The sequence below is a fragment of the Amblyraja radiata genome, chromosome 3 (assembly GCF_010909765.2).
Source record: "Amblyraja radiata isolate CabotCenter1 chromosome 3, sAmbRad1.1.pri, whole genome shotgun sequence".
NCBI classification, from domain to species: Eukaryota; Metazoa; Chordata; class Chondrichthyes; order Rajiformes; family Rajidae; genus Amblyraja; species Amblyraja radiata.
Genome location: NC_045958.1, coordinates 115421057 through 115444315, shown reverse-complemented (window position 1 = coordinate 115444315; position 23259 = coordinate 115421057). Strand labels below are relative to the sequence as shown.

General features: G+C 40.9%; 3 protein-coding genes across 3 annotated transcripts in view; all 3 read right to left on the bottom strand.

Moving 5' to 3' along the window:
* ankrd31 (ankyrin repeat domain 31) overlaps window positions 1-8217 on the bottom strand; it is a 66124-nt gene extending 57907 nt beyond the window's left edge. Inside the window, exons 1-3 of the mRNA XM_033018645.1 lie at window positions 7689-8217; window positions 5413-7267; window positions 142-324 (exon numbers count right to left, since the gene is read on the bottom strand). Coding sequence (XP_032874536.1) covers window positions 142-324; window positions 5413-7267; window positions 7689-8204 — 2554 coding nt within the window. The 5' untranslated portion in view covers window positions 8205-8217. The remainder of the gene's footprint in view (window positions 1-141; window positions 325-5412; window positions 7268-7688) is intronic.
* An 887-nt stretch (window positions 8218-9104) lies between these two features.
* LOC116971600 lies at window positions 9105-13774 on the bottom strand. Its single transcript, XM_033018834.1, has 6 exons — window positions 13631-13774; window positions 12671-13135; window positions 11801-12328; window positions 10948-11475; window positions 10028-10492; window positions 9105-9686 (listed from the first exon to the last, which is right to left on the bottom strand). Exons 1-6 carry the CDS (start codon window positions 13772-13774, stop codon window positions 9105-9107), a joined length of 2712 nt encoding a protein of 903 aa, XP_032874725.1.
* A 5245-nt stretch (window positions 13775-19019) lies between these two features.
* Window positions 19020-23259, bottom strand: part of LOC116971597 — a 35723-nt gene continuing 31483 nt past the window's right edge. The window contains exons 7-10 of the mRNA XM_033018833.1: window positions 20708-21232; window positions 19837-20364; window positions 19105-19381; window positions 19020-19039 (exon numbers count right to left, since the gene is read on the bottom strand). Of these exons, the coding sequence (XP_032874724.1) occupies window positions 19020-19039; window positions 19105-19381; window positions 19837-20364; window positions 20708-21232 (1350 nt within the window). The remainder of the gene's footprint in view (window positions 19040-19104; window positions 19382-19836; window positions 20365-20707; window positions 21233-23259) is intronic.

Sequence of the window (23259 nt, the reverse complement as noted above, 5' to 3'; positions counted from 1 at the left end):
CGTGATCTTAGTCCAAGAAGCACAAAGTAGTAACAAATAAGACCATGATGAATGAGAACAGGTTTCATTTGCTAAAAAATAAAGATCAAATCCTACTCCAGGAAAAATATAGTAAAACAAGTTCCTTTCAAAAGTTCATACCTGCATTGTCTTGTACGTTTACACTAGTTCCAGCTACGATTAGAGATCTTACTACACATATGTCTTTCTTTATCACAGCAAGATGTAGATGAGTTTCTCCTTTGCTATTTTTCTTGTTCAAAGCACTTAATTTGGGAATTGGCAAGGAAGGTTTTGGTACGACAATATCCTGCATTGGTGAGCCTATTTCAATCAAAAACAAAATCATATCATAATTAAAATTATTCACCATAACTGCAAGTTTCCTTTTATCTTGAAAAAGAAATTCTCCACGGTATTAGTTTTAGAGATACAGCATGGAAACAGGCTCGTCAGTCCAGCAAGTCCATGCCAACCATCGATCATCCAATTCACACGTTCTATGATACCCCACTTTCTCATCAACATTTTCCAATGTTCAATAGATTCAGGATCAGTTCCTGTAGATTGGAGGGTAGCTAATGTTATCCCACATTTTAAGAAAGGCGGGAGAGAGAAAACAGGGAATTTTAAACCAGTTAGCCTGATATCGGTGGTGAGGAAGATGCTGGAGTCAATTGTAAAAGGTGAAATAGCTGCATATTTGGATAGCAGTAACAGGATCGGTCCGAGTCAGCATGGATTTACAAAGGGGAAATCATGCTTGACTAATCTCTGGAATTGTTTGAGGATGTAACTAGGAAAATGGACAAGGGAGAGCCAGTGGATGTAGTGTACCTGGACTTTCAGAAAGCATTTGATAAGGTCCCACATAGAAGATTAGTGGCAAAATTAGAGCACATGGTATTGGGATTAGGGGACTGACATCGATAAAAAATTGGCAGACAGGAAACAAAGAGTAGGGATTAACGGGTCCCTTTCAGAATGACAGGTAGTGACTAGTGGGGTACCGCAAGGCTCGGAACTGGGACCGCAGCTATTTACGATATATATTAATGATTTAGATAAAAGGATTCAAAGTAACATTAGCAAATTTGCATTTGACACAAAGCTGGGTGGCAGTGTGAACTGTGAGGAGGATGCTATGAGGATGCAGGGTGACTTGGACAAGTTGGGTGAGTGAGCAGATGCATGGCAGATGCAATTTAATGTGGATAAATGTGAGGTTATCCACTTTGGTGGCAAAAACACAAATAATTATTATCTGAATGGTGTCAAGTTGGTAAAAGTACAAAGAGATCTGGGAGTCCTTGTTCATCACTCACTGAAAGTAAGCATGCAGGAACAGCAGGTAATGAAGAAAGCTAATGGCATGTTGGCCTTCGTAACAAGAGAAGTTGAGTATACGAGAAAAGAGGTCCTTCTGCAGTTGTACAGGGCCCTAGTGAGACCACACCTGGAGTATTGTGTGCAGTTTTAGTCTCCAAATTGAGTAAGGACATTCTTGCTATTGAGGGAGTGCAGCGTAGCTTCACAAGGTTAATTCCCGGGAAGGCGGGACTGTCACATGTTGATAGAATGGAGTGACTGGGCTTGTATACACAGGAGTTTAGAAGGATGAGAGGAGATCATATTGAAACATATAAGATTACTAAGGGATTGGACACGTTAGAGGCAGGAAACATGTTGGGGGTGTCCAGAACCAGGGGCCATAGTTTAAGAATAAGGGTTAGGCCATTTAGAATGGAGATGAGGAAAAACGTTTTCACCCAGAGAGTTGTAAATCTGTGGAATTCTCTGCCTCAGAAGGCAGTGGAGGCCAATTCTGGATGCTTTCAAAATGAGTTAGGGCTCTTAAAGATAGCAGAGTCAGGGGATATGGTGAGAAGGCAGGAACAGGGGGTACTGAATGTGGATGATCAGCCATGATCACAATGAATGGCAGTGCTGGCTCCAAGGGCCGAATGGCCTACTCCTGCACCTATTTTCTAATGTCATACACTTGAGGCAATTCTACAGATGCCAATTAACCTACGATGAATGGGATGTGAAAAGAAACTGGAGCACCCAAGGGAAACCCACACGGTCATAGCAAGAATGTGCAAACTCCACACAAACAGCACCCAATGTTAAGATTGAACCCAGATCACTGGCATTGTGTGGCAGCAGCTCTACTATCTACACCATTGTGTAGCCCACTGCAATAGTATTTTCTTGCATTAGAGCTTAACTTTGATGTGCCTTTACTGATGGCATTTTCAGCCGATGGGAATAGTCGCTGAGTTATTAAAGTCAGAAGTGGCAAAAGAATAATAGAATAATGAAAGGAGAAAGAAATATTCTAGCTATTCTATCAAATCAAATTCTGATCATTTTTAATAAGAACATTAAAATGAAAGAAAATGGTTTTAGAGAAAATGCAGGTACAGGTATCACAATGAACCCTGGGCCTCAATGGGGTACATTGGATTAGCTTGCAAATTGTGAGATGAACATGGTGAGATTTCCCAGATACTTCAAGGATGGAGAATCAATTGTGAAGATAATGGCAATCAGGTGGGGCAGAGGCAGTGTGACATTTGAGCAGGATACATTCTAATCAGAGGAGGCCCCAATGTCAGGAGCAGCGAAAGCAACACTGAGAGCAGATGAGGGATATTTACTGTGGAATGTGATTAAGGAAAATAAGTGAGTTAGTAGGTTAATAAACCGCTTTCTTAAGTAAATGAGTTTTTTCCCACTCCATCATCCAATCGGGATCCCTCAACCATGTCTCCTCTGTGTCTTGCTCTTACTTCCCCACCCCCAAAGATAGCACAACGTTAGAGTTCCCCTGATATTCACTTTTCACCCTACTAGCCTCCTCATTGAACACATCATTCGATGATATTTCCATCACCTTCAACATAATCTATCCGCCCTCTCCCCAGGTACATCTGCCTGCCCTGGAAGAGATCTATCGCTCTCGTTGCCTGCGAAAGGCATCACACATCCTAAAGGACTCCTCTCATCCCGCACATCACTTGTTTGCCCTTCTGCCCTCAGGAAAGCGTTACACGCCCAACAAATCACACCAAAGACATCACCATTTTGAACTCTGAAACTAAATACACACCCCCCATAGCCAATATTTTGTACTGCTATAACTCTATACTGTGAAATATTGCACATTCTGACGACATGACGTTTTTCTTGGCGTTTTTGCTGTTTTCATTGTCGTTATTATTTATCTGATACGTTGGTGTTCTACTCGGCTGTGCGCCTGAAATTTTGTTGTATGTATTTACAATGACAATAAGACATATTATTATTAGGTACTTTGCCCTGCAACTGCAGGAGATGCAATACCTGTCCCTATACCTCCTCCTTCAATAGACAATAGGTGCAGCAGTAGGCCATTTGGCCCTTCGAGCCAGCACTGCCATTCAATGTGATCATGGCTGATCATCCCCAATCAGTACCCCGTTCCTGCCTTCTCCCCATATCCCCTGACTCCGTTATTTTTAAGAGCCCTATCTAGCTCTCTCTTGAAAGCATCCAGAGAACCTGCCTCCACCACCCTCTGAGGCAGAGAATTCCACAGACTCACCACTCTCTGTGAGAAAAAATGTTTCCTCGTCTCCGTTCTAAATGGGTTACTCCTTATTCTTAAACTGTAGCCCCTGGTTCTGGACTCCCCCAACATCGGGAACATGTTTCCTGCCTCTAGCGTGTCCAAGCCCTTAACAATCTTATATGTTTCAATGAGATACCCTCTCATCCTTCTAAACTCCAGAGTGTACAAGCCCTGCCGCTCCATTCTCTCAGCATATGACAGTCCCGCCATCCCGGAAATTAACCTTGTAAACCTACGCTGCACTCCCTCAATAGCAAGAATGTCCTTCCTCAAATTAGTGGACCAGAACTGCACACAATACTCCAGGTGTGGTCTCACTAGGGCCCTGTACAACTGCAGGACCTCTTTGCTCCTATATTCAATTCCTCTTGTTATAAAGGCCAACATGCCATTCGCTTTCTTCACTGCCTGCTGTACCTACATGCTTACTTTCATAGGATGATGTACAAGGACCCCCAGATCCCGTTGTACTTCCCCTTTTCCCAACTTGACACCATTTAGATAGTAATTTGCTTTCCTGTTTTTGCTACCAAAGTGGATAACCTCACATTTATCCGCATTAAACTTCATCTGCCATGCACCTGCCCACACCCACAACCTGTCCAAGTCACCCTGCATTCTCATAGTATCCTCCTCACAGTTCACACTGCCACCCAGCTTTGTGTCATCTGCAAATTTGCTAATGTTACTTTGAATCCCTTCATCCAAATCATTGATGTATATTGTAAATAGCTGCGGTCCCAGCACCGAGCCTTGCGGAACCCCACTAGTCACAGCCAGTGGCGGACTGGCCAGGGTGTCAGCTTGCCCGATGGCAAGTGGGCCCCTGATGAAGTGGGCCCCCTTTGTCTCCTGGCAACCAATATTTTTAGACCCAGTCTGCCACTGGTCACTGCCTGCCATTCTGAAAGGGACCCATTAATCCCTACTCTTTGTTTCCTGTCTGCCAACCACTTCTCTATCCATGTCAGCACTCTACCCCCTCTACCTTCGTATAGGAACCGCAGCAGTCTTTCTAGGGGAGACAGAAGTTCACATGCAGGTTCTCTAACCTCGTCTACTGCATCCAGCGTTCCCAATGTGACCTCCTGTACATTGGCGAGCCCAAGCATGTACCCGGCGACCGTTTTGACGAGCATTTATGTTCAGTCTGCCGAGACCTATTGGATCTTCAGGTTGCTAACCTCTTCCCATTCCCATAGTGACTTTTCTGAACTGAGCCACTTCCATTGCCAGAGTGAGGCCACATGCAAACTGGAAGAACAGCACCTCACATTCCGCTTGGGTAGTTTACAACACAACAGTATGAACGTTGAATTCTCCAATTTGAGGTAACTGCAAACCACCCCCCCCACTTCTTCTCCCCCATTTTTTCCATCCCCTCTCCCCTGTGCCCCATCTGAACTCACACCCATTTCTCTCCTCCCCACCCCTTCCACCTACATTCCTTCCTCTTGCTTCGCTATTGGCAACTTTCCAATTATTTTGTCTCACGCTCTTTTCATCTCTGTAGATCTGCCCCCCCCCCCTCACCCCCGCCCCCCCACATCCCCTGCATCCACCTATTACCAGGCTTTGTCCTGTCCCTCCTCTCTTCCAGTTTTCCTCCCTCCATCCCCCACAATCAGTCTGATGAAGGGTCCCGACTCAAAATGTCACCTATCCATGTTCTCCAGATGCCTGGTCCACTGAATCACTCCAGCATTGTGCCTTTCTTTGTACATCAGCACCTGCAGTTCCTTGTTTCTACACTTCAAAATGTAATGCAACTAAAGTTTTATTTCTTGAGCAAATACCTGAAGATTCTGTCGTGTGTTGCTTCCTGGAACTCTTTTCTCTCTCGTTTTCTTTTCTTGCATTTGAATTTATTTCCGCAGACTGTACATTGCTCATTCCCTCTCGGTTCTGCAATGTATTATTTTTCTCATTGCTTCTACATGATTCAGTTAGTACACGTTCGGGTGCATTTTTAACGGTTTCTTCTGCTGATTCTCTAAAGTTGTTTGCAAATCTGTCATTAATATTTTCACCAGGTTCATTCGAATTTACATCTTCAACTATTTCCATGTTAATTGCCCTGGACAAATTATTGCCATCATTTAAATTATTGGTATGGAGCTCAGACAAATTGGTATTAGAATCATTTATATCAGTTTGGGGTTCCGAAGAAGGCTCATGATCCGAAACTTGATCCAATACTGTAGTTTCAACGTTAACTTTGCAACGCGGGACCATATCACAAGTAGGTGTGTTGTTGTTAGACTGATTATTTGCAGTCATCGTATCTTTGGAATATTCTCCTGGAGTTCCATCTAAGATTGCTGCTTCGGTGGGCTTTAAGGTGGAGGGCACGTTATAACAAGATTCATATTCTATGATCATATCATCATTTTGGTCAAAACCTGAAACTGTGGAACAATTGATTTGTTGCTGTAAAGAAATATGATCTGAGGTCATGGATTCAAGTAGATTCTCTCTGGATTCATACGCTGAAATCATTGGGGGATTACACCTATTTTCTAACACATCGGAAGGTACCACATAAGCATCAAGGTTATCTTCTGGAGTCTTGTTCTTATTGTGATCAAATTGCTTCATTTCACCTTGTTGTAATGTATCTTCCATAACAGTGAGTTCAGTGGGAGTCATAGATTCAGCACTTGGAATGTGCTCAACAGATATATTGATTTCTGAGGAATAATTATGGTCAGGCAAGTTGTTTTTCCAGTGTGTTTGAGTTGATGGATCACTGATGGTGTTTTCATGAATAGTGTTTTCTCCGGCGCTTTCATATTCAGGTTCCTGAGCCATTTCCACGTTTTGATTGCATCTGGCCACTTTGCTCAGAATTTCTTCATGGACTTGCACTTTTGGGTATTTTTTCAATTGTGCAAGTTGTTCAATCGTATTGTGTTCTTTCGGCACTTCTATAGTGACTAATTTACCATCTGTTGCAACAGTGGCATTAGATTTGTTTCTTGCACTTTCTAACATATTTACAGTACAAGATTTGTCAATTGAATCAACGTCTGTATTTGGAGTGGCTATTTGATTTACTGTGGGAGTTGCAATGCTTTTATTGGACCTAAGAGCAGTGGTCATTATAGTTTTGTTCACAGCATCAGAGGGTTTAAGTGCTAATGTATGCATCTGGGAATTTTTAATATTCTGTTGATTGTATGTACTTGAATTGTCCTCAGTTGGGTCAGCAAACCCGTTCATTGAATTACTAATTCCTGCAGATCGTCTCAATGATGTTTGAGCTACAATTGTTTTCCCAATGATTACAGGATTCTGAAAGCTAACATTGCTACTGGCAGGCTTGGTCACAGCTTCGTTCACAGATGTAGAGGCAGATTTTGTCTGAATTTCAAAAAAGTTGGATTTTATGATTTCTTGTCCACCATGAATTGCAAACTGGGCCTGTGACTCCACCATGTCACGAGTTACAGGTTTTCTCTGGGATTGCTCCTCAACAATATGCTTTGGCTGATTTTCATTGATATCGCACATAGTCAGTGTGCTTTGAGTCTTTTTATTGGGTTGCACATAACTTTTGGCTTGATGGGTGCTTTCTGTTTTTCTCTTAAAGGACGCTGCTTTGTTAAGAACATGACTACTCATAGTAGCCATTTTATCATTCTTGCAAACCTATAATTGGATGAAAACAATAGATAAATATAATTAATATTCATCAACAGAGAAAATTGACAACAGGCTCAGCAACTTTATACAGCACCATATAGACAGAATATAACTTCACAATGCACTCAGTGGAGTGGTATCAAATAGTGAATATAAAGTCAATAGGGGAGAAAAAAAGAGAATGGAATAGAAAAAGTTATTGATATAAGCATTAATTAAGTTATTAAATAATTCAAACAGCCAAGGGAAGAACTGCAAATGAAATAGACAATAGGTGCAAGAGTAGGCCATTCCGCCCTTCAAGCCAGCACCGCCATTCACTGTGATCCAATGTGCAATTTTTTGCACACTTGTCACATTGCATGTGGCTGGGAAAAATCACTACAATCTTTGTAGGCTTTGTAGCAGAAAGGTAAATCTTCCTCACCAGCCTCTCCATGTTGCTTCCTTCAGCGTCAGAGATGGACAAAACATTTTGGCATTGTTTGGATGTAGCTGAATAGTCCTCAGCTTGAACAGTTAACCCGCAAATTGAATTTCTAGATCTTGCAGACTGTCTTAGCGATGTTTGAGGTACAGTTGTATTACCAATGACTACAGGATTTTGAAAACTAACAATGCTAGTGGCACGCTTGGTCATAGATTTGTTCACAGTTGTCGAGGCAGATTTGGTCTGAATTTCAAAAAAGTTGGATTGTGTGATTTCTTGTCCAGAATGTGTAGCAAAGTGGGTTTGTGACTTCACCATGTCACGAGTTACAGGTCTTCGCTGGGGTTGCTCATAATCAATATGCTTTGGCTGATTTTCACTTATATTATGCATAGTCCCTGTGCTTTGAGTCTTTGTGTTCGGTTGTACATCACTCTTGGCTTGATGAGTGCCTTGTGGTTTTCTCTTAAGGGATGCTGCTGTGTCAGGATCACGAATACCAATAGCAGCCATTTTATCATTCTTGCAAACCTAGAAATGTGTGAAAACAGAAAATAAATATGTAATATTAATTAGCAGGGAAAATTAACAGGCTCTTCAATTTTATACAGAAGAATCAGAATCAAATACACAGGACAAGATGTTAAGAAGTCCCTTGTGCCAATAGGTGGGGAGCATTTCACGACATTCGTTGATTGTTGAGAGTGGTAGACGCTCAACATCTGTGGGGGGGGGGCGGGGGGGGGGGGGGGGGATGGGGGAGTGGATACGTATATCTTGGCCTGGGTAACCTTTAGGACAGTTGGGCACAGGACACATCATCAGTAGTGTACCCTTGCATCACTGGGTGTTTCGGCCTTTTAACACTATACACCCTCCACAAGGGCGGCCCGCTGCAGGATGATCAGCCCTCAGCGCGTGTCCCGTGTCAAACCGTCCCAAAGATTCACCCTGAAAAACTTGGGGCCCAGCATGGGTCTTTCCGCTTGAGCCAAATCCACCGGCTGCTTCTTTCAGCCGCCTCTGAGAGTGATCTTATGGTCTTCCGCAGAGCCTGACCGTGGATTCCAAGCTCCTTCAGCAGTCTGATGGTAGATGACGCAACAAATCCTCTGCATCCCACTTCAACTGGATAGACTTTGGTGTTCCAGCCACGCTGCGTTGCCTCTGCTGCAAGCTCTGCGTAACGCAGCTTTTATACAGCATCTTATATAGAGTAAAAAACTGGACAATGCACTCAACAATGTGGTATCAAATAGTGAATATAAAGTAAATAGAGGAGAAAAATAAAAATGTAAAAAAGTTAAGATTTATGCATGGTCTTATTAAATAATTCAACCAACCAACAAAAGAACTGCAAATGAGATGTTTTTGCACACTTGCTACATTGCATATAGCTGGGAAAGTTCACTACTATCTACAGTATGTAGGCTTTGTAGCAGAAGGGTAAATATTTCTCACCAGCCTCTCGATGTTGCTTCCTTCAGCGTTAGAGAGCGACAAAACAATTTGGCATAGTTTGGACGTAGCTGAATTGTCCTCATCTTGGACAGTAAACCCGCAACTTGAATTTCTTGATCTTGTAGACCCTCTCAGCGATGTTTGAGGTACAGTTGTATTACTAATGACGACAGGATCCTGGAAACTGACATTGCTACCAGCAGGCTTGGTCACAGCCTCATTCACAGTTGTAGAGGCAAATTTGGTCTGAATTTCAAAAAAGTCGGATTGTGTGATTTCTTGTCCAGAATGAGTAGCAAACTGGGCCTGTGACTCCACGATGTCATGAGTTACAGGTTTTCCCTGGGGTTGCGCCACATCAATATGCTTTGGCTGATTTTTATTTATATTGCGCTTAGTCCCTGTGCTTTGAGTCTTTTTGTTGGGTTGTGCATCACTTTTGGATTGATGGGTGCTTTCTGTTTTTCTCTTAAGGGATGCTGATATGTCAAGAACATGACCACTCCTAGTAGCCATTTTATCATTCTTGCAAACCTATGAAAACAGTAAATAGATATAATCAAAATTAATCAACAGGGAAAATTGACAACAGGCTCTTCAGTTTTACACAGCACCTTATATATAGTAAAAAAAAACTGCACAAGGCACTCAACAGGGTAGTATTAAATAGTGAATAAACAGTCAATAGGGGAAAGAAAGACTGGAAAAGAAAAAGTTATTGCTTTAAGCATTAAATAATTTAGATTAAATTATTCAACCAATCAACAAAAGAACTGCAAATTAAATGTTTTTGCGCACTTATTCCATTGCATGTAGCAGGGAAAGTTAACTACTATCTATGTAGGCTTTATAGCAGAAGGATAAATATTTCTCACCAGCCTCTCGATATTGCTTCCTTCAGCGTGAGAGATAGGCAAAACACTCTGGCATTGTTTGAATGGAGCTGAATTCTCCTCAGTAAACCTGCTAATTGAATTTCTAGATCTTGTAGACAGTCTCTGCGATGTTTGAGGTACAGTTGTATTACCAATGACTACAGGATCCTGTAAACTGACATTGCTACCAGCAGGTTTGGTCACAGCCTCGTTCACAGAATGAGTAGCAAACTGGGCCTGTGACTCCACCATGTCACGAGTTACAGGTTTTCCCTGGGGTTGCTCCACATCAATATGCTTTGGCTGATTTTTATTTACATTGCGCTTAGTCCCTGTGCTTTGAGTCTTTTTGTTGGGTTGTGCATCACTTTTAGCTTGATGGGTGCTTTCTGCTTTTCTCTTGACGGATTCTGCTCTGCCAAGATTTTGTCTACTCACAATTGCCGTTTTATCATTCTTGCAAACCTAGAATTGTATGAAAGTAAATAAAGGTAATTAATATTAATCAACAGGGAAAATTAGCAACAGCCTCTTCAATTGCATACAGCACATCATAGATAGAAAAATCTGCAAAATGCACTCAACAGGGTAGTATCAAATCGTGAATAAACAGTCAATAGAATGGAAAATACAAAGATTTAAACATTACTTAAATACAAAGATTTAAACATTAAACTACCGAAGGGTTCGGCCCGAAACGTTGCCTATTTCCTTCGCTCCATAGATGCTGCTGCACCCGCTGAGTTTCTCCAGCATTTTTGTGTACCTTTAAACATTACTTAGCAGTTATTAAATAATTTGAACAACCAACAAAAGAATTGCAAATTAAATGTTTTTGCACACTTGCTACATTGCATGTGGCTGGGAAAGTTTACAACAATCTGTGTAGGCTTTGTAGCAGAAAGAAAAATCTCCCTCACCAGCCCCTCGATGTTGCTTCCTTCAGGGTGAGAGGTAGGCAAAACACTTTGGCATTGTTTGGATCTAGCTGAATTGTCCTCAGCTTGGACAGTAAACCCACTAAATGAATTTCTAGTTCTTCCAGACTGTTTCAGCGATGTTTGAGGTACAGTTGTATTCCCAATGACTACAGGATTCTGAAAACCAACGCTGGCAGGTTTGGTCACAATCTCATTCACAGTTGTCGAGGCAGATTTGCTCTGAATTTCAAAAGAGTTGGATTGTGTGATTTCTTGTCCAGAATGAGTAGCAAACTGAGCCTGTAACTCCACCATGTCAAGAGTTTTAGGTCTTCTCTGGGGTTGCTCCACATCAATATGCTTTGGCTGATTTTTATTTACATTGCGCTTAGTTCCTGTGCTTCGAGTCTTTTTGTTGGGTTGTGCATCACTTTGGGCTTGATGGGTGCTTTCTGTTTTTCTCTTGACGGATTCTGCTGTGCCAAGATTTTGTCTACTCACAATTGCCGTTTTATCATTCTTGCAAACCTAGAATTGTATGAAAGTAAATGAATGTAATTAATATTAATCAACAGGGAAAATTAGCAACAACCTCTTCAATTGTATACAGCACATCATAGATAGAAAAAGCTGCACAATGCACTCAACAGGGTAGTATCAAATCATGAATAAACAGTCAATAGAATGGAAAATACAAAGATTCAAACATTACTTAACAGTTATTAAATAATTTGAACAACCAACAAAAGAATTGCAAATTAAATGTTTTTACACACTTGCTACATTGCATGTGGCTGGGAAAGTTCACAACAATCTGTGTAGGCTTTGTAGCAGAAAGGTAAATCTCCCTCACCAGCCTCTCGATGTTGCTTCCTTCAGGGTGAGAGATGGACAAAACACGTTGGCATTGTTTGGATCTAGCTGAATTGTCCTCAGCTTGGCCAGTAAACCCACTAAATGAATTTCTAGTTCTTCCAGACCGTCTCAGCGATGTTTGAGGTACAGTTGTATTACCAATGACTACAGGATTCTGAAAACCAACGCTGGCAGGTTTGGTCACAATCTCGTTCGCAGTTGTCGAGGCAGATTTGCTCTGAATTTCAAAAGAGTTGGATTGTGTGATTTCTTGTCCAGAATGAGTAGCAAACTGGGCCTGTGACTCCACCATGTCAAGAGTTTTAGGTCTTCTCTGGGGTTGCTCCACATCAATATTTTTTGGCTGATTTTTATTTATATTGCGCTTAGTCCCTGTGCTTTGAGTCTTTTTCTTGGGTTGTGCACCACTTTTGGCTTGATGGGTGCTTTCTGTTTTTCTCTTAAGGGATGCTGATATGTCAAGAACATGACTACTCATAGTAGCCATTTTATCATTCTTGCAAACCTATGAAAGCAGTAAATAGATATAATCAATATTAATCAACAGGAAAATTGACAACAGGCTCTTTAGTTTTACACAGCACCTTATATATAGTTAAAAAAAACTGCACAATGCACTCAACAGGGTAGTGTCAAATAGTGAATAAACAGGCAATAGGGGAAAGAAAACAGACTGGAAAAGAAAAAGTTATTGCTCTAAGCATTAAAAAAAATATATTAAATTATTCAACCAATCAACAAAATAACTGCAAATTAAATGTTTTGCACACTTATTCCATTGCATGTAGCAGGGAAAGTTCACTACTATCTATGTAGGCTTTATAGCAGAAGGGTAAATCTTTCTCACCAGCCTCTCGATGTTGCTTCCTTCAGCGTGAGAGATAGGCAAAACACTGTGGCATTGTTTGAATGCAGCTGAATTGTCCTCAGTAAACCTGCTAATTGAATTTCTAGATCTTGTAGACAGTCTCTGCGATGTTTGAGGTACAGTTGTATTACCAATCACTACAGGATCCTGTAAACTGACATTGCTACCATCAGGTTTGGTCACAGCCTCGTTCACAGAATGAGTAGCAAACTGGGCCTGTGACTCCACCATGTCACGAGTTACAGGTTTTCCCTGGGGTTGCTCCACATCAATATGCTTTGGCTGATTTTTATTTACATTGCGCTTAGTTCCTGTGCTTTGAGTCTTTTTGTTGGGTTGTGCATCACTTTGGGCTTGATGGGTGCTTTCTGTTTTTCTCTTGACGGATTCTGCTGTGCCAAGATTTTGTCTACACACAATTGCCGTTTTATCATTCTTGCAAACCTAGAATTGTGTGAAAGTAATAAATGTAATTAATATTAATCAACAGGGAAAATTAGCAACAGCCTCTTCAATTGTATACAGCACATCATAGATAGAAAAAGCTGCACAATGCACTCAACAGGGTAGTATCAAATCGTGAATAAACAGTCAATAGAATGGAAAATACAAAGATTTAAACACTACTTAACAGTTATTAAATAATTTGAACAACCAACAAAAGAATTGCAAATTAAATGGTTTTGCACACTTGCTACATTGCATGTGGCTGGGAAAGTTCACAACAATCTGTGTAGGCTTTGTAGCAGAAAGGTAAACCTCCCTCACCAACCTCGCGATGTTGCTTCCTTCAGGGTGAGAGGTAGGCAAAGCACTTTGGCATTGTTTGGATCGAGCTGAATTGTCCTCAGCTTGGACAGTAAACCCACTAAATTAATTTCTAGTTCTTCCAGACTGTCTCAGCGATGTTTGAGGTACAGTTGTATTACCAATAAGTACAGGATTCTGAAAACCAACGCTGGCAGGTTTGATCACAATCTCGTTCACAGTTGTTGAGGCAGATTTGCTCTGAATTTGAAAAGAGTTGGATTGTGTGATTTCTTGTCCAGAATGAGTAGCAAACTGAGCCTGTGACCCTACCATGTCAAGAGATTTTGGTCTTAGAAACATAGAAAATAGGTGCAGGAGTAGGCCATTCGGCCCTTCGAGCCTGCATCGCCATTCAATATGATCATGGCTGATCATCCAACTCAGTATCTAGTACCTGCCTTCTCTCCATACCCCCTGATCGCTTTACCCACAAGGGCCACATCTAACTCCCTCTTAAATATAGCCAATGAACTGGCCTCAACTACCCACTGTGGCAGAGAATTCCAGAGATTCACCACCTTCTGTGTGAAAAATGTTTTTCTCATCTCGATCCTAAAAGACTTCCCCCTTATCCTTAAACTGTGACCCCTTGTTCTGGACATCCCCAACATCGGAACAATCTTCCTGCATCTAGCCTGTCCAACCACTTAAGAATTTTGTAAGTTTCTATCTGATCCCCCCCTCAATCTTCCAAATTCTAGCGACTACAAGCCGAGTCTATCCAGTCTTTCTTCATATGAAAGTCCTGCCATCCCAGGAATCAGTCTGGTGAACCGTCTCTGTACTCCCTCTATGGCAAGAATGTCTTTCCTCAGATTAGGAGACCAAACCGTACGCAATACTCCGGGTGTGGTCTCACCAAGGCCCTGTACAACTGCAGTAGAACCTCCCTGCTCGTATACTCAAATTTTTTTGCTATGAATGCTAACATACCATTCACTTTCTTCACTGCCTGCTGCACCTGCATGCCTACTTTCAATGACTGGTGTACCATGACACCCAGGTCTCGTTGCATTTCCCCTTTTCCTAATCGGCCACCATTCAAATAATAGTCTACTTTCCTGTTTTTGCCGCCAAAGTGGATAACCTCACATTTATCCACATTATACTGCATCTGCAATGCATTTGCCCACTCACCCAACCTATCCAAGTCACCTTGCAGCCTCCTAGCATCCTCCTCACAACTAACACTGCCCAACAGCTTTATGTCATCCGCAAACTTGGAGATGTTGCATTCAATTCCCTCCTCCAGATCATTAATATATACTGTAAATAGCTGGGGTCCCAGCACTGAGCCTTGCGGTACCCCACTAGTCACTGCCTGCCATTCTGAAAAGGACCTGTTTACTCCTACTCTTTGCTTCCTGTCTGCCAGCCAGTTCTCTTTCCACATCAATACTGAACCCCCAATACCATGTGCTTTAAGTTTGCATACTAATCTCTTATTTGGGACCTTGTCGAAAGCCTTCTGAAAGTCCAGATATAACACATCCACTGGTTCTCCCTTATCCACTCTACTAGTTACATCCTCGAAAAATTCTATAAGATTCGTCAGACATGATTTACCTTTCATAAATCCATGCTGACTTTGTCCAATGATTTCACCACTTTCCAAATGTGCTGCTATCCTATCTTTAATAACTGACTCTAGCATTTTCCCCACTACCGATGTTAGACGAACTGGTCTGTAATTCCCCATTTTCTCTCTCCCTCCCTTTTTAAAAAGTGGGGTTACATTAGCTACCTTCCAATCCTCAGGAACTACTACAGAATCTAAAGAGTTTTGAAAAATTATCACTATTTCTGGGGCTACTTCCTTAAGTACTCTGGGATGCAACCTATCTGGTCCTGGGGATTTATCGGCCTTTAATCCATTCAATTTACCTAACACCACATCCCGGCTAACCTGGATTTCACTCAGTTCCTCCATCTGATTTGACGCCCGGTCCCCTGTTATTTCCGGCAGATTATTTATGTCTTCCTTAGTGAAGACAGAACCAAAGTAGTTATTCAATTGGTCTGCCATGTCCTTATTCCCCATGATCAATTCGTCTGTTTCTGACTGCAAGGGACCTACATTTGTTTTAACTAATCTTTTTCTCTTCACATATCTATAAAAACTTTTGCAGTCAATATTTATGTTCCCTGCCAGTTTTCTTTCATAACCTATTTTCCCTTTCCTAATTAAGCACTTTGTCCTCCTCTGCTGGATTCTGAATTCCTCCCAGTCCTCTGGTAGGCTGCTTTTTCTGGCTAATTTGTATGCTTCATCGTTTGTTTTGATCCTATCCCTGCATTCCCTTGTTATCCACGGATACACTACCTTCCCTGATTTATTCTTTTGCCAAACTGGGATGAACAATTGTTGTAGTTCATCCATGCAGTCTTTAAATGCCTTCCATTGCATATGCACCGTCAACCCTTTAAGAATCAATTGCCAGTCTATCTTGGCTAATTCACGTCTCATACCCTCAAAGTTACCTTTCTTTAAGTTCAGGACCCTTGTTTCTGAATTAACAATGTCACTCTCCATCCTAATGAAGAACTCAACCATATTATGGTCACTCTTGCCCAAGGAGCCACGCACAACAAGACTGCAAACTAACCCTTCCTCATTACTCAATACCCAGTCTAGAATAGCCTGCTCTCTCGTTGGTTCCGCTACATGTTGGTGTAAAAAACTATCCCGCATACATTCCAAGAAATCCTCTTCGTCAGCACCCCTGCCAATTTGATTCACCCAATCTATATGTAGATTGAAGTCACCCATTATAACTGTTTTACCTTTGTTGCACACATTTCTAATTTCCTGTTTGATGCCATCCCCAACTCCACTACTACTGTTAGGTGGCCTGTACACAACTCCCACTAGCATTTTCCGCCCCTTAGTGTTTAGCAGCTCTACCCATGTTGATTCCACATCCTCCAAGCTAATGTCCTTCCTATCTATTGCGTTAATCTCCTCTCTAACCAGCAACGCTACCCCACCTCCTTTTCCTTTCTTATCCCTCCTGAATATTGAATATCCCTGGATGTTCAGCTCTCCGTGATCCCAACTATGTCATATTCATTAATAACTATCTGCACATTCAACTCATCAACCTTATTACAAATGCTCCTTGCATTGAGACACAAAGCCTTCAGGCTTGTTTTTACAACACTCTTACCCCTTATACAATTATGTTGAAAAGTGTCAGTTTTTGATTTTTGCCCTGGATTTGTCTGCCTGCCACTTATACTTTCCACCTTGCTACCTTATGCTTCTACTCTCATTTTACACCCCTCTGTCTCTCTGCTCATGCACCCATCCCCCTGCCACATTAGTTTAAATCCTCCCCGACAACACTAGCAAACACTCCCCCAAGGACATTGGTTCCATTCCAGCCCAAGTGCAGACCGTCCTGTTTGTACTGGTCCCACCTCCCCCAGAACTGGTTCCAATGCCCTAGAAAATTGAATCCCTCCCCCTTGCATCATTTTTCAAGCCACGTATTCATCTGCAATATCCTCCTATTTCTACTCTGACTAGCACCTGGCACTGGTAGTAATCCAGAGATTATTACCTTTGAGGTCCTACTTTTAAGTTTATCTCCTAGCTCCCTAAATTCACCTTGTAGGACCTCATCCCGTTTTTTACCTTTATCGTTGGTGCCAATGTGCCCCACGACAACTGGCTGTTCACCCTCCCCCTCCAGAATGTTCTGTAGCCGTTCAGTGACATCCCTGACCCTTGCACCAGGGAGGCAACATACCATCCTGGAGTCTCGTTTGCAGCCGCAGAAACGCCTATCTATTCCCCTTACAATTGAATCCCCTATTACTATAGTCTTTCCACTCTTTTTCCCCCCCTTCTGTGCCGCAGAGCCACCCATGGTGCCATGAACTTGGCTGCTGCTGCCTTCCCCTGATGAGCCATCTACTCCAACAGTATCCAAAATGGTATGTCTGTTTAAGAGGGAGATGACCGCAGGGGACTCCTGCACTACCTGCCTACTGCTACTCTGGCTAATGGCCAACCGTTCCCTTTCTGTCTGCTTAACTTTTACCTGCGGTGTGACCAACTCACTGTACGTGCTATTCACGACTTTCTCAGCATTGTGGATGCTCCAGTATGAATCCAATCGCAGCTCCAATCATTTAATGCGGTCTGCCAGGAGCTGCAGCTGGACACACTTCCTGCAAACGTAGTCACCAGGGACACCGACCATATCCCTGATCTCCCACATGTTGCAGGATGAGCAAACAATGGGGCCGATCTCAACTGACATAGCTTCCCCCAAATTAAATCAATTCACTCACGCTATAAAAATATTAATCCTTTAAACTATACCTTTACTAAAAAGCACTGTACCCTTAACTCACAGTACCCTTAACTCACTGAACCCTTAACTCACTGAACCCTTATCTCACTGAAGCCTTTTAACTCACTGTACCCTTAACTCACTGAAGCCTTAACTCACTGTACCCTTATCTCACTGAACCCTTATCTCACTGAAGCCTTTTAACTCACTGTACCCTTAACTCACTGAAGCCTTAACTCACTGTACCCTTATCTCACTGAAGCCTTAACTCACTGTACCCTTATCTCACTGAAGCCTTAACTCACTGTACCCTTAACTCACTGAACCCTTAACCAGAAAGCACAAATGCAAACCTGGGGTTGATCCCAATCAGCTGCTTCCTCTAGTCCGCTTCCACCAATCAGCGGCTTCCACCAGACCACTTCCTTTGAAGTGTGATGGAACGTTACAGGTTGGGTACTCCTCCTCTTGCTCCAACGGCTCCTGGGCCTCTGTGGAGTAAAGCCCCACGCTCCATTTTAAACTCACCGCCCGGAAACTCCTCCTCTTGCTCCAACGGCTCCTGGGCCTCAGTCTTCTCTGGGGTTGCTCCACATCAATATTCTTTGGCTGATTTTTATTTATATTGCGCTTAATCCCTGTGCTTTGAGTCTTTTTCTTGGGTTGTACATCACTTTTGGCTTGATGGGTGCTTTCTGTTTTTCTCTTAAGGGATGCTGATATGTCAAGAACATGACTACTCATAGTAGCCATTTTATCATTCTCGCAAACCTATGAAAACAGTAAATAGATATAATCAATATTAATCAACAGGGAAAATTGACAACAGGATCTTCAGTTTTACATAGCACCTTATATATAGTAAAAAAAACTGCACAATGCACTCAACAGGGTAGTGTCAAATAGTGAATAAACAGTCAATAGGGAAAAGAAAACAGACTGGAAAAGAAAAAGTTATTGCTTTAAGCAATCAATAATTTATATTAAATTATTCAACCAATCAACAAAAGAACTGCAAATTAAATGTTTTTGCACACTTATTCCATTGCATGTAGCAGGGAAAGTTCACTACTATCTATGTCGGCTTTATAGCAGAAGGATAAATCTTTCTCACCAGCCTCTCGATGTTGTTTCCTTCAGCATGAGAGATAGGCAAAACACTGTGGCATTGTTTGAATGCAGCTGAATTCTCCTCAGTAAACCTGCTAATTGAATTTCTAGATCTTGTAGACAGTCTCTGCGATGTTTGAGGTACAGTTGTATTACCAATGACTACAGGATCCTGTAAACTGACATTGCTACCAGCAGGTTTGGTCACAGCCTCGTTCACAGAATGAGTAGCAAACTGGGCCTGTGACTCCACCATGTCACGAGTTACAGGTTTTCCCTGGGGTTGCTCCACATCAATATGCTTTGGCTGATTTTTATTTACATTGCGCTTAGTCCCTGTGCTTTGAGTCTTTTTGTTGGGTTGTGCATCACTTTTAGCTTGATGGGTGCTTTCTGCTTTTCTCTTGACGGATTCTGCTCTGCCAAGATTTTGTCTACTCACAATTGCCGTTTTATCATTCTTGCAAACCTAGAATTGTATGAAAGTAAATAAAGGTAATTAATATTAATCAACAGGGAAAATTAGCAACAGCCTCTTCAATTGCATACAGCACATCATAGATAGAAAAATCTGCAAAATGCACTCAACAGGGTAGTATCAAATCGTGAATAAACAGTCAATAGAATGGAAAATACAAAGATTTAAACATTACTTAAATACAAAGATTTAAACATTAAACTACCGAAGGGTTCGGCCCGAAACGTTGCCTATTTCCTTCGCTCCATAGATGCTGCTGCACCCGCTGAGTTTCTCCAGCATTTTTGTGTACCTTTAAACATTACTTAGCAGTTATTAAATAATTTGAACAACCAACAAAAGAATTGCAAATTAAATGTTTTTGCACACTTGCTACATTGCATGTGGCTGGGAAAGTTTACAACAATCTGTGTAGGCTTTGTAGCAGAAAGAAAAATCTCCCTCACCAGCCCCTCGATGTTGCTTCCTTCAGGGTGAGAGGTAGGCAAAACACTTTGGCATTGTTTGGATCTAGCTGAATTGTCCTCAGCTTGGACAGTAAACCCACTAAATGAATTTCTAGTTCTTCCAGACTGTTTCAGCGATGTTTGAGGTACAGTTGTATTCCCAATGACTACAGGATTCTGAAAACCAACGCTGGCAGGTTTGGTCACAATCTCGTTCACAGTTGTCGAGGCAGATTTGCTCTGAATTTCAAAAGAGTTGGATTGTGTGATTTCTTGTCCAGAATGAGTAGCAAACTGAGCCTGTAACTCCACCATGTCAAGAGTTTTAGGTCTTCTCTGGGGTTGCTCCACATCAATATTCTTTGGCTGATTTTTATTTATATTGCGCTTAGTCCCTGTGCTTTGAGTCTTTTTCTTGGGTTGTGCACCACTTTTGGCTTGATGGGTGCTTTCTGTTTTTCTCTTAAGGGATGCTGATATGTCAAGAACATGACTACTCATAGTAGCCATTTTATCATTCTTGCAAACCTATGAAAACAGTAAATAGATATAATCAATATTAATCAACATGGAAAATTGACAACAGGCTCTTCAGTTTTACACAGCACCTTATATATAGTAAAAAAAACTGCACAATGCACTCAACAGGGTAGTGTCAAATAGTGAATAAACAGTCAATAGGGGAAAGAAAACAGACTGGAAAATAAAAAGTTATTGCTTTAAGCATTAAATAATTTATATTAGATTATTCAACCAATCAACAAAAGAACTGCAAATTAAATGTTTTTGCACACTTATTCCATTACATGTAGCAGGGAAAGTTCACTACTATCTATGTAGGCTTTATAGCAGAAGGATAAATCTTTCTCACCAGCCTCTCGATGTTGCTTCCTTCAGCGTGAGAGATAGGCAAAACACTGTGGCATTGTTTGAATGTAGCTGAATTCTCCTCAGTAAACCTGATAATTGTATTTCTAGATCTTGTAGACAGTCTCTGCGATGTTTGAGGTACAGTTGTATTACCAATGACTACAGGATCCTGTAAACTGACATTGCTACCAGCAGGCTTGGGCACAACCTCGTTCACAGTTGTAGAGGCAGATTTGGTCTGAATTTCAAAAAAGTCAGATTGTGCGATTTCTTGTCCAGAATGAGTAGCAAACTGGGCCTGTGACTCCACCATGTCATGAGTTACAGGTTTTCCTTGGGGTTGCTCCACATCAATATGCTTTGGCTGATTTTTATTTACATTGCGCTTAGTCCCTGTGGTTTGAGTCTTTTTGTTGGGTTGTGCATCACTTTGGGCTTGATGGGTGCTTTCTGTTTTTCTCTTGACGGATTCTGCTGTGCCAAGATTTTGTCTACTCACAATTGCCGTTTTATCATTCTTGCAAACCTAGAATTGTGTGAAAGTAAATAAATGTAATTAATATTAATCAACAGGGAAAATTAGCAACAGCCTCTTCAATTGTATACAGCACATCATAGATAGAAAAAACTGCACAATGCACTCAACAGAGTAGTATCAAATCAAGGAAAGCACGGAGCTAGTATTTTTATAAACCAAAAGCTACGGAAGTCCATAGGTGCTTAGCCACATTAGGGTGGCTATCACTAACTGCACTAATTGTAGTTGTAGTTGCTTTTCTTTTTTACTTTCCACACTTTACTAACCCTATTAGCTATCACCTTTTTTTTTATCTTATATCACATTATATTTTGTATTTGGAATGGAATTGCATATTTTATTTAAGGAGATACGTTCGGATGGAAAACAGACGTGACCTAAAATTCATCTACCTGAAGTTCAAGTATAAGGTAGGGTTGAGTGTGCTGAATCATCTGCTCTACCACTTAATCACAAGATGCAAGACATGAATATAAAAATTGGGGGTGAGGGAATTAAATTCTGTAGTTGGAATGTTAAGGGAATTAATGAACCTATCAAGAGAGGCAAAGTGTTAGCTCATTTAAAATCATTGAAAACAGATATAATATTTCTCCAGGAGACACATCTTAAAAAGGAAGCACAACACAGACTGAAAGCAAAATGGATTGCTAAAGCGTACCATTCTTCATTCTCACATAAATCAAGAGGTGTTGCAATATTAATTCGTAAAGGTATACCCTTTAAACATATATCAACGATAGAAGACATTGAAGGCAGATATATTATAATAATAGGGGAGTTATACTTAAAAAAGGTGACTCTCCTCAATGTGTATGGACCAAATTTTGATAGCCCTCTGTTTTTTAAGAGAATTCTTAACAATATCCCGGAAGGTACACAACAAAACTTAATAATCGGTGGAGATTTAAATTGTACATTGGATGCTTGTTTGGATAGATCATCAACTCAAAGAAAACTAAAATCTCGATCAAGTGAATTTTTAAATTCATACATTAATACTACTAATATTAAGGACGTTTGGAGAATTGAAAATCCATCGGGCCGAGAATATTCATTTTACTCACCAGTACATAAAACTTACTCAAGGATAGACTATTTTTTAGTAGATTCAAAACTTATCCCATTCACCTATAACTCACAATATCATAACATCATAATCTCAGACCACGCCCCATTAACATTTATGATCAAAGTAAACGGAATGGCAGAGACACAGTCACAATGGAGATTTAATCCCCAAATCTTAAAAGATAAGTCATGTAATGAATATCTAGTAAAACAGATTAAAATGTTTTTTGAGGCTAACGATAGCCCTGAAATCTCTGCCTCCCTTCTTTGGGAAACATTTAAAGCATTTGTACGAGGAGCATTAATTTCTTCCCAATCATTTTTTAATAAAGAGAATAGGGCCAAACAACAGAAACTGGAAATGGAAATAAAGCAATTAGACACAGAAAATGCAGCAGCACCATCCACGATAAAACACAATAAAATTGCAGTATTGAAATATAAATTAAACAAGATTTATTCAGACCAAGTTATAAAACTTTATCAACATACAAAACAATTAAATTTTGAATTTGGTGACAAACCACAAAAACTATTAGCGCGTCAACTTCGCAAATTGGACGGGGAAAAAACTATATACAAAATTAGAACAGATAAGGGATAAACATTAACACTGCCTAAAGATATTAATGATAGATTTCTACAATACTACCAAAAATTGTATTCATCTAAAATAACAGAACAATCAACGGGAATGGAAACATTTTTACAGAATTGTAAGTTTGCGGGTCTAGATCAGAAAGAGAGAGAATTGCTAGGGGCTGAAATTACGATAAAAGACATTGAAGAATCAATAAAGTCCTTAAAAAACGGAAAGTCGGCAGGACCCGATGGTCTAAATTCGGAATTTTATAAAAAAATTTATGATTTGCTTTCCCCACGCCTACAGACAATGTACAAATACGCATATACTCAACAAAAACTCCCAGAAACTCTAAATGAAT